General features: G+C 37.2%; 1 protein-coding gene across 19 annotated transcripts in view; it reads right to left on the bottom strand.

Moving 5' to 3' along the window:
• The window catches only part of LRCH3 (leucine rich repeats and calponin homology domain containing 3), a 61,417-nt gene that overhangs the window by 19,397 nt on the left and 28,513 nt on the right, over positions 1-13,507 (bottom strand). For 11 of the 19 annotated variants that reach the window (XM_035334304.1, XM_035334297.1, XM_035334303.1 and 8 more), the window contains exons 6-13: positions 12,631-12,740; positions 9,803-9,896; positions 8,816-8,936; positions 6,316-6,464; positions 3,588-3,658; positions 1,017-1,112; positions 524-575; positions 228-368 (exon numbers count right to left, since the gene is read on the bottom strand). In XM_035334304.1, coding sequence (XP_035190195.1) covers positions 228-368; positions 524-575; positions 1,017-1,112; positions 3,588-3,658; positions 6,316-6,464; positions 8,816-8,936; positions 9,803-9,896; positions 12,631-12,740 — 834 coding nt within the window. The remainder of the gene's footprint in view (positions 1-227; positions 369-523; positions 576-1,016; positions 1,113-3,587; positions 3,659-6,315; positions 6,465-8,815; positions 8,937-9,802; positions 9,897-12,630; positions 12,741-13,507) is intronic. The other 8 variants (XM_035334302.1, XM_035334308.1, XM_035334313.1 and 5 more) reach the window with 3 other exon arrangements.

Genomic DNA, 13,507 nt, shown 5'->3' with positions numbered 1-13,507 from the left:
TAATAAAAGCACCTTTTCTGCAAAACATTGCCAGGAGTCTGAGATTAGTTAATGCTAATGAAAAGCCTTGTTTCAGAAACCTTTTTTCTACAATTGCAATTTTACAACTGTAATTTTACAATTACAATTATTTTCTGCAGTATTCCAGTGTTAATGATCTTGGCAACTAATTTTCATTAAGGGAAAAGATAAAGGTTTGGAATCAAGTAGGTACTAAAAGGAGATACTTTAACAAAGTCAAGAACAGCTTCTCTCTGGATCTGTTTCGTTCTCATCCTTTCCTCCTCGTACTGAAGTGCTGCTAGCTGTGCCTCTCGACGGGTACGCTCTATGTGCCTGCGGTGCAGCTCGGGATCTGTATTGGGCACCTGGAACAAAAGTGTGCACTACGTTGTTAAGACAGAACTACAGTGGGTAAGACAGAAGGGTTACAGAGCAACAGTCCATGTCTTCTGGCTAACATAAGTTTGGTTTTGCATCAAGCTTAGCCAGAAGAATAAAACAGTACGGTTCAATGTGTTACCTGACTGTGGTGACTTGATAGAGAGAGAAAATAAGGTGAATCAGCTGGGGGCCTGACAAATGGAAAAACAGAGAGTAAGTATATTTTAAACTTAAATTAAAACAAATAATTCATACATGCGCACCACTGACAACTCATATTATCTCATCAACTCTAGGTATTTAACTACTTAGTAAGCTGTTAAACCACTGCAATAATGATTTAACTTATTGTTACTGCTTGATAGATTTTGTGCAGTCATTTCTACCTCTTCTCCCAAACTGTGATAAAAATCCTTCTGCAGCTAAGGATGTATCAATGGGTTTGTACATTTGGCCTAATATATTGAGATACCCAGTATCTCAAAACTCATTCTCCAGGGTCTGATTAACCAATACAAGAACTTTTCAGGTGATCCTCATGTAGAGGAACAACTGGTTACAATTGCTGTTTAGAGAAAAAAAAAAAAAAGGTAAAAAAAAAAAAGTAGAAACTATACATTTATTTTCCCTACCTCTCTGTCCTGTCCACATAACTCCTTAGTATTTGGTGATGCTCTCTGTCCTGCACCAAATTTAGGGTTTCAGGTCTTCGTAATTCATCAGTATCCCTGCAGGTAAACACCAGGGGGAAGGGGGATTGGCCACTGATGCATAAACATTACTGTCAGGTGAATTCTTCTCTAGACTACAACTGTTTGTGAAAGTAATTGCCTAGACAATTAGCTTCAGATAACCACAAAGGTGAAATTTAAGAAGACTAAAGAAAATACATTGTGATACCAAGTTAGATCACAATTACTACAATTCATAATTTATTAAATGTAACTTGCTTAATTATCAGAATGGTTTCAAAACACACAAAAGTGAATTTCTCAAGATTATATTCTGGTGATTGCAGGGCATGTTTTTTTCTGGAAAGAAAAGTTGTTTTTAAAACATTATCACCCTCTGATATTTTCAGAACAAATCTCACTTCACCAATCAAATGATGACTTTCAAACCATCAGGGACGCAAGCCATCAAAGTCACAAGATAAAGAGTAACCGAGCTGTCTCATACCTATCATACTAACAATAGAAGAGAAATTTTGCAGTAAGGTCTTAGCTAGAATGTAGCTGTGAGCACTGAAACAATTCCTAAGGTCTACAATTCCACAGTCTACAACATGTTCCCTGCCAGGCTGGTTTCATACAAGAAGGTAGATGGAAATCAAGTAGGTTACTGTGGTAGCCTCGACTCAGCAACCGTTGCTCCTGGGTCAACCATGGAATAGGGAGAGACTTCTCAATGCGCTTTGGAAAACATCAATCCTGCTGCCCATGTGCTGACTAATTCTGAACTTATTCTTTGTGGAGAAGCTTAAAAGATGTGGAAGATGCATATGCTACAGGTTTCCCCTGTTACTTGAGTTAGCACTGATGCACAACACAACAAATCCACTACTGCAGAGCTTTGAAGAGACAGGACTGGGTTCAACTAAGCGCTAAGAAGGATATTCAGACTAGAGTACACACAGCTTTGTTGTATCAGAAATGAACCACAGTCTGTCCAGAGGCAAAAACCTTATTTACTGAACTGAATCAACAAATTTAAGTATTCTTAAGATGAAGTCTGCATTACATCCAGCTCTTCAAGGGTTTTAATGGATTCAGCATGCTGAAGAAAAAAAAAGGGGCTGCCTGCCAAGGCATTTGCAATGAATTATTGTGGAAGCAGTTTACAGCTTGTGGTTGGCACAAATGAAATATTTGACTAATATATGCTTAAAATTATTTCAAAAAAGACTAGCTGTCATATGGCTGTTTTTCCATAATCTTGACGGCAACAGCATAACCTGTTTTTAGTGCCTCATTAAGAGTTTCACTCTGTTGCACCAGAACATGAACAATATAAAATTTCTTTAGGTCTTTAATCAATTACTTGCACATCAAGATTCACTGCCATTCCCATGTAAAATTCTGATAACAATGGGCACCCTAAGCAAGATACAACTTCCTTTATCATTAAAATCTGTGTATGTAAACAGCAGCTCACTCCTGGCTAGCTAGCCTTCTCGTCTTATTTTCTGTAGATATTTCTTGGAATCCAGTGTTTGTATAATTACTTCCATGTTGACCACAAATGTTCAAATAGGAAAAAAAAAATAAAAATCAGTCTTTCAAACCAAGAGCACTTCGTTTGGGAAGAACACGTCAGACTGTTATTTTATGCTTTACTTGTAGACGCTGCAGGGTAAGGAATGCCAATATATGCTGAAGGAGTTACCCTCCATTATATCAACACAACTACTGTATTTGCACACTGACTGTACATTTCAAAATCTCTATTATAACATTGCCATAACCCTGGAGAAATTTAAACATTATTCTTGATTTCATTTTCTCTTTGAAGACCATTTTTGAATGCCACTAAACTTACTGACTGCGTAAATAATGACATACCTAAGGCTAGCAGTTCTCTCTCTCTTTTTAAACATTCCTAGTACAATTGAACTGGTTTTCTGCTGATTCCTTCACATTCATTTTCACTCCACAGAATATTGAAATCCGTCAATGGTATATAGAAGGTTCTGTCAGTTTTGATTTTAGTTGCATTAGAAGAAGTTATACATTTGCCTATCTTCTGTTCTTTCAACCCAGACATCTATTCTCAAACCTAATCACCTCATTTATATCCTGTCCGGCTCTGACCCATGTTTTATGGATAAGCACTAATCCTCCGACAAGCCAAGCAATCGCTAAGAAGTATGGGCATACTTCAGAAAGGTCAACTTTGCTAAACTAAGTGACCATGCAGTTTTTCCATTGTCATCAGTGACTTCCATTCTAGCCCTTCTTCCCCTGATGTTTTAACCAATATACTTAAATCTAAGCACTGGTATAGAACAGTCAAGCATTTTGGTCATTGTCATTATTAGAATATGAATTCCAAATCTGGAGCAGTAACTTATTTGTAAAGCACCACGTACACTTCTGGTGAAGAAACAAAAAACATAATTAAAAAAAAAAAACATATTCAGTAAATATCTGCTTTGCATTCATCATGGAACTTTGCACAAAATTACTGCTACCACATATTCTTACCTATTTTGGTGTAAATATCTGTTTTCCGTTTTTTGAAATTCTCTTACGGATACAGGCTTTACTGGGGAGCCCTATGCAAAATAACACAGAAGACTAAATTAGCAATGCATTCGTAACACCGTACATGAAAGTCATACAAACAAAGTATTCAAAATACCCAACAAAGAACAACAAAACACAGCTCGAGGATTTTTGTTTCCAGCTAGACAAGCTCATTTTTTTTTCCTCTGCTATTTAAAGAAACTTTAGTTTCAAGACTTAATATGCCTACAGTTTAAATGAGTTTTAAAACCTCCACTCTTAAGGATAATGCAGAGAAGTAAATGTAGGAAGAAAATAATTAATGTCACTTAGAAGGGTTGTAGAATTAAGCTCTAAAGAAGGCATATAGAACCGTAGAGCAATGTAGTTTGGAATCTCAGAAATACAGGATACAATAGCTGATGCCCTAAAGACAGGTCACAGGTGAATAAAACAGAAAAAAAAAAAAAAAAAAAAGAACACCTATGGCTTCATTTGAGCTATGAAGTCATTTATCCTACTGGAAACAGACATATTGCTCTTCTACTGATACCCACTAACATAGGGAAATGGAAACTTCAAGATTAACATCTCAATTTTCACTCATGGATATTGCTATATTGCATACAGCTAGACTACTGCTTAGGTTATAGTTTCAGATTGATTGTATTTTCAGAAAAACTGCAAAAAGCTTAATTTTTATGAATAGGTAGAACCCTATGAATAACTTCTTTTGATGTTGATCAATGCCTTTTCATTATTTACAGTGAAGAGTCCTTGAGTTGTAATGCCAGCAGCTGCCTTTTCTGAGTTCTGCTCATGTCTATGCTTCAAATGGCATCAGCTTCCACAATTTGATATTGAATGTGAGATTTGCAAAACGAATGCATCTCCAATAGATATTTGTGTCACTGATTTTTAACACAGTAAACAGTAACATACAGTGGACTAAACAGGCACCAGGCTCCTACATGAATACTAAAAATCCATGACTACTTCTTTCCCCAAAGAACAAATATCTTTTTGCTTCAAAACACAAAACAATATGAAAGGACATATTTGAATTGCAGCATAATAGCTACTGTTAAAGCGTATCAACCACGAGGATTTTCTCAGACAGGTTATTCATGTAGCATATACAATGAGCCACTGAATTGTGAAGCTGTGTACGCAGGTAGTAAGACTCACAGAATATAGAAAGAAACATCATATAGCTAAAAATCCATTTCTGTAGTTCAGTTTCTGAGGATACTCTCCAATGTCTACCATCCAAGTGGTAGGCATTGGAGACTTAACATGGAACAGTCTTCTCCATGTCTTTGTTCACAGCAGTGGCTACTACAACTGGAACAAAGGCATTTTCCAGTTTTGGTGATTCATACAACTTCAAAGCAACTTTAGTGAATTTTGATCAAGTGCACGCTAATCCTCGTGCAGTTAGTGATGATAGGACATGAACTAAAGAAAAATGACAGTAACTTCAGAGAAATCATTGCCTTTTTCTGCTCTTGGACGTCATCTGGCTATAGTAAGCAACCAATAAGACCAACTACTATTAGCATACTATATTGTGAATGTGCAAACAAATGAAGTTCTCCGTCCACCTATTGCAGGGAAATGGGTGCATGTATTGTGACTCAGGAATTAAAGTTACTGAGATTTCTGAAAAGCAGCATTCCAGTGCAAGTATTGCATACCAGCTTAAATAGAAAGACTCTTGAGTACAAAAAAAGAAAGATACTGTTTAGACTTGTTGGGAAACAAGAACAGAGGCTTCTTTGCCCACCCCACCCCCCCCTTTTTTTTTTTTTTTTGCGTGTGTGTAAAAGGAGAAAATAGGGCTATGTCCAGAGCTACTCATGCCTGTTTCCAGATATTTGAAAAAGCTCTCTGGATAATTTCCATCCTGTCTAGCAATGCTTGCACATATTGCTCATTTAACTGTATACTTTTCCTGACTGAGAACAGTTTAATGCCAGATTTATCCTGAACTACTGATGATGGCTTTTGTTCAGAAAGGTAACTCTATACGTATCCAAGTCTACTCAGTGTACCTGTGGTGACACTTCTGAGCCTTACTCAAAATGTAAAAATTGTTTTCTGTGAACAGCAGCTTTCTGAAAAGTCTGAGTATTGAAGTTAGCCTAAACTTAGAATGGATGCTTAAGACAGTAAGTTTACTGACAAATAACTCAAAATCAGTATGAACAGCAAAATTAATGGAGTTTCAAAATTCCTGTCGTAAGTCTAAGCTGATAACAATGATCATTTTTCCCTTAAAAAAGCCATTTATTTAGCAAAAGAGTCACCAAGTAAACATGAACAATTTCCTAGGTATCACCAATTACCAGCTGGAAGCATCAACTGTGCTTTCTGATGAAAGCACTCCTTTGGAAAACCATTCACTTCACATATGCTTAAAGCACAAGCTTGCAAGAACCCCCAGGACAGGAGAACAGCATGGCTGCATTAGACTCATTCCACATATCCCGGAGGGCCCTTGAGAGCAGCTTAACACCCCAGTTCTGACCCTCCACAAAGCACAACACTGTGCTCTTCTTCCAGATCAGTTAGCGTTTTTTTGGTGTTGTTTTGTTGCTTCATTTTTTTTAAACCAAAGAAAACCTCTGAGGACAAGAAGCATTAATATCATCACAAAGGCTTTCCAGTGGCATATGAATTTAACTAATTTAAGTAAAAGCACCACCTCATTAGAGATTCGCCGCTGGTCAATATATGCCATGAATTGTGAGCTGAGGCTGTCTGAGTCCATGCACTTGGGTTGCCTCACCTCTTCCTCCTCCTCTTCTGTGGCACAGCTATCAATATAGTCGATCTGATCGAGATCATGTTCCACTTGACATACATACACAAAGGAAACACCCATAATTAGATGACCAACAGGAGGGGAAAAATAAACAACAAAAACAGCGTCAGGAACTAAGACTTTACTGTCTTTCTTCCATCTGGGAAAGCTCAGCCTGAAAAGTATTGAATTCTGCCTGGCCCACTAACATTTGTTAAACATCAGATTTGGAAATAATGATAAAATTAATGGTTTTTAAAAAGCAGTAATAGACATAACAAGCATGTAGTTTTAAATTGCCAGCTGCAGATAATTTAGTAGTGACTAAAAAAATTGCAACTTTCTCAATGCTGAAAAGTATCTATCAAAATCTATCACCTAATTTATGTATGTTGAACAATTTATCTTGTTTCTAAATCATCTCCTTCAGACAAATTAGGATGTATATGACATACTTCTACTAGTACTTTATTACTACAACAACAAAAGAGGACAGCATGACCAAGTTATCAGGATGAAAATGCAATGAATAAAAAAAGTATAAGTGGAAATAATGGAGGGTAGTACAGAAAGCAACAGAAACCTCTAAAGCACCTAAAAGCACCTCCAAATTTTATTTTATAAACTCAGAATGTGCATTCTGCCCAGGGATTCCAAGAAACATGACATCTAGTAAACTACCTAGGTGAAAAATAATGTGCCACGGATGCAGGGTAAAGCGTAAGCTCCATTTCTGAGCACCAGTTTTCTCATTCTAAAACTGTCCCCAAACTTTCTCTAGACTCTTGCAGACATTCTTTTTCTACTCCCCCGCCCCTTTCCAGCTTGTCTAAAACAGACTTCTTTTTGCTTCACCACACAATCTAGCAACTGTTACTGCCAAAGCCACCTCCTCTGCTACTACACCCATCCAAAACAGCATTCCTATATATTTTGGCTTCATTAAATCTCCATCTCAGTTTCAAACAGTTAAAAAAACAAAACAAACAAACAAACAAACAAAAACACACAACAACAACCACCACCTTATTAAACTTTAACAACAACAATACAGCAGAAGGTGAAAGACATTAGTAACTGTGTTAGGAACACGGAATTGGAAAGGATCTCCTGGATCACTGACAGCACACGCTATGGCTTGTGCTGCTCTCCAATACTCCGATTGGTGAACTGACTGAGCTCCACCTTAAAAGACTAGTGAGGCATTTTGCAATGCCCGGCACACAAAACCTAAAGAATAAAGTTAGTCTTAGAGGTAAAGCTGGCACCGTTACCTGCTATTAAGGCTGCCCACAGCTTCCCATAACATCATGTTTTCAATTCCTATAGTTTTCCTGGAATGTAACTGAACTTATTTTTCTAATCCATTAATGTGTAGAGGACTGCAAGTTAAAAAAAGTTTCAGGTATTTCTAGATGCTAGCAAAGAAAACAAAACCACTGTAGCAGAAAATAGTAAGACCAAGAAAAGAAGATGGCAAAAGCTGAATAAGGTGAGGGGGAAGAAAGAGGTAAGAGAAAGTGGGAGCCTCAAGAGGGAAATTAAAACTGCTTGGAAGAGCGAGACTCGGGGTATGTGAACTGGAACACTTAAGGGAAATGGAAAACAGAGAGCAGCTAAGCAAGAAGTAAACTTAATCAGTGTATATGGGGATGAGAGATCCTGTAACTAGTAGTGGGTGGAATGGAGAAGATGGAATGACTGAAAAAAAACAGACAAACAAGCCTGGAAAAACATTAAAACAGGTCACAGTAACAAAAAGAGGACTGAACTGTAAGCCAATTGTAGCAGGGATTACAAGTTAAAATAGAGAGGGACCGTGGAGATCAAGAAACATGGGAAGGACTGTCATCTATTGACCAAATAGGAGGATGCTATGTTCAGACTGCAGGACAACAAATTGAGAAAGTACAAAAAAGCAATCTCACAAGTACCTGTGCCTCCTAGACAGCTCACATGTTTGTGTTAAAACCTAAGATTCCTGAACAAGGCACATCTGCTACTTGAAAACATGGAATTCCCTGACAAAACCACTTATCCTGTTCTGACAGCAGTCAACACAGAGCACAGCCAATTTACTGCTGCTGTAAACTCTCCCAGTAGCTCAAGCAGCAAAACTCCATGAACTGAAGTTCGAGATTCATGAGCACTGTTCAAACTATTTGGCAATTTTACCGTAGCACATATGCAGAAACTGACATAATGTTTCCCAGATAATCTTAATTCCAATGCTAATTGATTTTGCCTTGCAACATACTTAACATACTGTCTACACAACAGTCTTTCAGAATAATTCTACCTACATCTTTCTCTTTTTTTTTTTTGTCTTTAGACAACCTGTTATTTACAGCAAATATTCTGAAACTAATAACAACAACAAATATTATTAGTCACTATTTACCTCCACCATTAGTTACAACTGTGCTGCCCCGGTTTTCTTGATACTGACTTTCTCTTCGCAGTCGCTGTTCTTTAGTGATTTCTGCCACACGTAAAGGGAGGTCTGAAAACTCATCTGTTGGCTTTAGAAAACAAACCGTGAAGAAATGTTTTTGGGAAACACCAGGCAAGTTACTATCTCTTGATTTGTGTTTTTACTTCGATTGTCTTCTTTTGCATGTACAAAACACTATCAAAATATAGCTAAGGTGTATTGTCTTTAAATAACATATATTTAAGCTTTCCTAAACTAAATAAAAACCAAACAGACAAACAAACAAAACACAGCTTGACTACAGCTTTTCTCTGGAATAATTGCAAGTGCTAGAAAACATTCCGGAATAGAACTCCTAGAACTCTTCCTAAAACAAAGGTAGGAGCACAGAGGCATATAGAAATTATTTCACAAAAGCATTTTAAATCTTGGCTACTGCCTTTTTTTTTTCCTACCTGTCCCAAGAGGAAAAGGGTGCTTCTTCCTGGGAAGAAGAATTGACAACCTCCTTGCTAGGAGATACTATTTCCATGTTCTAAACAGTAAACAGACTTTTTAACATTTGAAAAAAGCTGTGAAGATGATGAAATTCCTGTCTCACTTTTGAAGCTCAGTTTTCATGTTCAGATTTTATTGAAACAACTAGTCATAAGTAAATGAAGATGACTCATCATTTTAATGACAGCTAAGATTTTTTTTAAATGAGGAGCCCCCTTTTCTCACCTTTTGTGCTCCAGTAAATTAATCTGTCATGCATATTTCTCTTGCTTCTAACTTCACGTCCATCCCATATAAAATTATGCTTGATTTACTTGAATGAATTTACAAATATTGGATGAATGCAATTTCTATACTAACATGTACTCATTCCCTACTGAATATGCTCCCAGATGCATACTTATTATTTTTCTTTCCTGTAAAATATGGCACTCAAAAAAAAGTAGCAACACTTACTTCATTCCCTGACCATCTTTTGTCTCCGCTGTCCACACTGTTAAAGCCAGAATCAAGTGCTCCATAAGGACGACTGGAATAAAGTTCTTCATGGCTGTCAAACACAACGGTTTAATTACTGTAACATAGAAGTCACTGAAAAATTGTCAGCTACTACAGAATTGAAGGTAGAAAGGGCTACTAAGCACAGTTGGGGTGTTTCCACAAGATCAGCATATTAGAAAGCATTAGAAAGTGCTGCTTTGCCATGTAGAACAGGCATGAGCTCCGTCAGCTGTTCACCTGCATTTTAAGAGCTAATCTGACCAAAGTATTTATTCGTACTGCAAACGTTTCCCAAACAGAAATTACGACAAAGAAAACAGCAAAGCGGTCTCGTTATTACTTCACCGTTTAGCATGTCAAGCTTTCATTTACCACTACTCGTATGTTTTGGTTGAAAAACACTTCTGTTTACTTCTCACAAAGTTCTTCCTCAAACAGGCAAAAAGCACTTAAAATTACAAAAAATACAGGTATAGCAAAATATATTTATTCTACACAAAATTACGTAGAATGTAGTATGTGATTATCTTCTGTATCCTATCTATCTACCTAAGATGTGTACAGAAAGCAGGGCAGTATTTCAAATATTTCAAAATATATTAAATATAGAAGCATAGCTTCCATCTACAGTCTGACTTTGTCGATGACACGTCTAGACAAAGGCATTAGACATGTGCCTGGTGTTACAATACACACAAACAGTCATACAAGATCCCTAAATTTCTGGGCTCAGAAACTACATAATTCAGCAGTACAGCCATCACAGATGTCAAGCCTGGCAACTGCTGCAGATAGCTGCAGTAAAGAGACAATGGGACTTGTCTGACCCACTGCAGATGGCATTTCACAATGGCTCAACTGTCCTACTGGCACTCGATGCCCCAGGGAGAACTACAGCAGTAATTACTACATAATACACAAGGAAGAACTTCAGGAAGCTAATTGGTTCACCCCATCATAACCAAATTGCCAGGCATTTTCTCACTGGTGTTGCTCTCAAGTTGCTGCTCCCTCTAAAAATCCCTCTTTCAGGAAATACTTATCTTTAAATTCCTCATTATCGTTATTTAAGCAGCACATATGCATGCATGGGACTTTCAAAACTTACAGACCCAGGGCTGCTTCTGTTTTCAGACAGACATTAAAAAAAAAGCAAAAAAAAAAAAGTAATAGGAGGGATGGAGAGCTACAGATGAGAAATATTAGGGTATACATCTACTTCTATGCAGTTAAATCTTCTGCAAACAGACACCAAAAGACAAGCTCTTGCACCTGCATGGAGTTTAGGTTAACTCAGGAGAGTCACGCTGTTACGGCCTTGTATTTGAACAGAAAAATCATCTGCATAAAAAAGCCTTAGCAAATAATAAGGGGAAAAAAGTACCTCCCTTCTTTAGGGTTGGGAAGAAAAAAACCAAAACTGCTGAGTTAAAGAACTATGAATTTGAAACACTGATGACAGAACAGCACTTAAACTGGTAGTTCACAATACTTAACGGTTGTAAAACATGGCTCAGAGAAGAAAAAAATCTATCTGCTGTTTAATTACGTTTTAAATACATCCATATTCCTAGAAGCTGTGAGAACCCTGTTCTAAGTTGATCAGTTACACAGAGTTGAAGAACTCCTTGGCTACATCTCAAAAGTGGAAAAGCATTTTGATACAAATTTTCTTTTTTTTGCATTCATATTTCCAAGCTCTGATTAAAAAAAAAATAAAAATCTCATTTCAGAAAAGCAATTATTGATAACTTTGATAGTAATACAACAGTCAGTCAGCGAGACCCCTTATTTTGGATTTTCTCTTAAAAAAATAAACAAATCACACCAGAGAGAAAGAGATCATGACACTTTGTCTTTCAGAGCCTCTTCTTTTCAATAGCAAGATGGCATTCCTAGTATTGCACAGAGACTGTCTGCAACAGCATACGTTCTAGGAAAGTGACGAGCACCCAAAATACTCAATACAGATGTTGACTTCAGACAGAAAACTAATTTAAGACAGTAAGTGCTGATAAGAAATCATTCTGTCAGTTCCTTGTGCAAATTCTTCTTCACAAATCTGACTCGTGATGATTTATTGTGAGGCCCCCTGATTTGTGTTTTACTGCTGCAGTACATCATTAAGCAAGTTACTCCTCCACACATTACCACCTTCCAAGACGACTGAGGTAACTTTTATATATACTTAGTTTCATACTTCACTGACTCCCTTTCTTCTCTATCATATAACAGAAATAAATCTTAACTCCTGCTTTTCTCTAGACATCTTAATTTAGCAGCTGATTCAGCTGACTGTTCCAATATTTGTGTTACAAAGCTAAGCAGTACTGCCAAGTGAAAGCTTGCCAAGAATAACAGTTTACTAACCGGGTGGAGATCAATGTTTACACCTGCAGTCTGAGCATAGCAGTTATAAAATTCTGTACAACAGGTTAAAAATCACAGCAGGCATGTACTTCATCAAGTATGTGGAATATACTGAAGTCTTATAAACTGAACACGTTAACAACAAGACAGCATGCCCCCGTACTAAGAATATGCTTCTTACTGTACAATTAACTCTAGTACTACCTTTCGTATGATATTGCTAAGGTTTTCTTAAATAGCAGTACCTTGCTAGAATGTACCATGATAACATAAACGGCATTCTTCAAAGCCACCTCCATCAATGAACTTACCAAAGAACAATCCTTGGATCTATTCTGTTTTAAAATTCAGATGGCTGACAAAACTTTCCTGAATGACATCAAAACTGGAAAGCTGGATGGTGCAAAACTTACCAAGATCCAAATCCCATGGGTCTCCTATCATAATCGGGCAAGTCTGGAGCTATCTTGCATGCTTCTATGTTCAGGTATTTAAATATGTGGATTTTTCCTTTTATACATATCTATGAATAATAAAAAGAAAGGAAATAACTATAATTTTACAACAAACTTTCAAAATACTCCAAGAGAGATTTAACCTGCAGTGCAAGGTAATAAATGAGCACATTTATGTCAACCAATGCATCTTTTAACCTCAGTGTGTTTTAGATGAACAGTTGTAGTGGAGAGCCACGAGATGCCTGTTAAACAAATGGATGCTGTCCTCCAAGTACATCTGGTCTGCATACAACTTTGTCAGCTGGATGCTGAAACTTCAACATGAAAAATAGACTTAAGTATGTGCAAGTACTAGAATTTATACCCTTGGCATCAGAACAGATGCATCCTACCCATGTCCAGCTTTGAATGGCAGTGGCAGACTGCCAAAGCAAGCTCTTAGTTAAAGTGACTGAAGACAATCACAGTTGTGCTTTCTAAAGGGAGGCAAAAGCCTGTGGAAACTACAGATTTCAGTAAGTGCCACTGTAGATTCAGAAGCAGAAGCTCACAGCAGAATCTGTAATTCTCAACGGCTTATATACCCGCATTCAAAATTAGTCACTAGCCATACTGCCGTTTCCAGTTCCAATGCCAATTTGATTACTCTGCTGCAAAGTGCAGTGGCACAAAACCAGCTTTCCGTAACAGAGCTTCCTCCCTCCTACACCTCTCCTAAACCTATCTGAAATCTTCAGCTAATATTAGCACAATGCTAACAGTGGATTTTTTAGTATAACTCCATAGCTGAGACCACTAAGGCAATAAATATTAGAAAAAGGGATTTTTCGAG

This window comes from Oxyura jamaicensis, chromosome 9 (assembly GCF_011077185.1).
Source record: "Oxyura jamaicensis isolate SHBP4307 breed ruddy duck chromosome 9, BPBGC_Ojam_1.0, whole genome shotgun sequence".
Classification (NCBI taxonomy): Eukaryota; Metazoa; Chordata; class Aves; order Anseriformes; family Anatidae; genus Oxyura; species Oxyura jamaicensis.
Note: the sequence above shows the minus strand (reverse complement) of the source record. Positions and strands in the feature narration are given on the sequence as shown.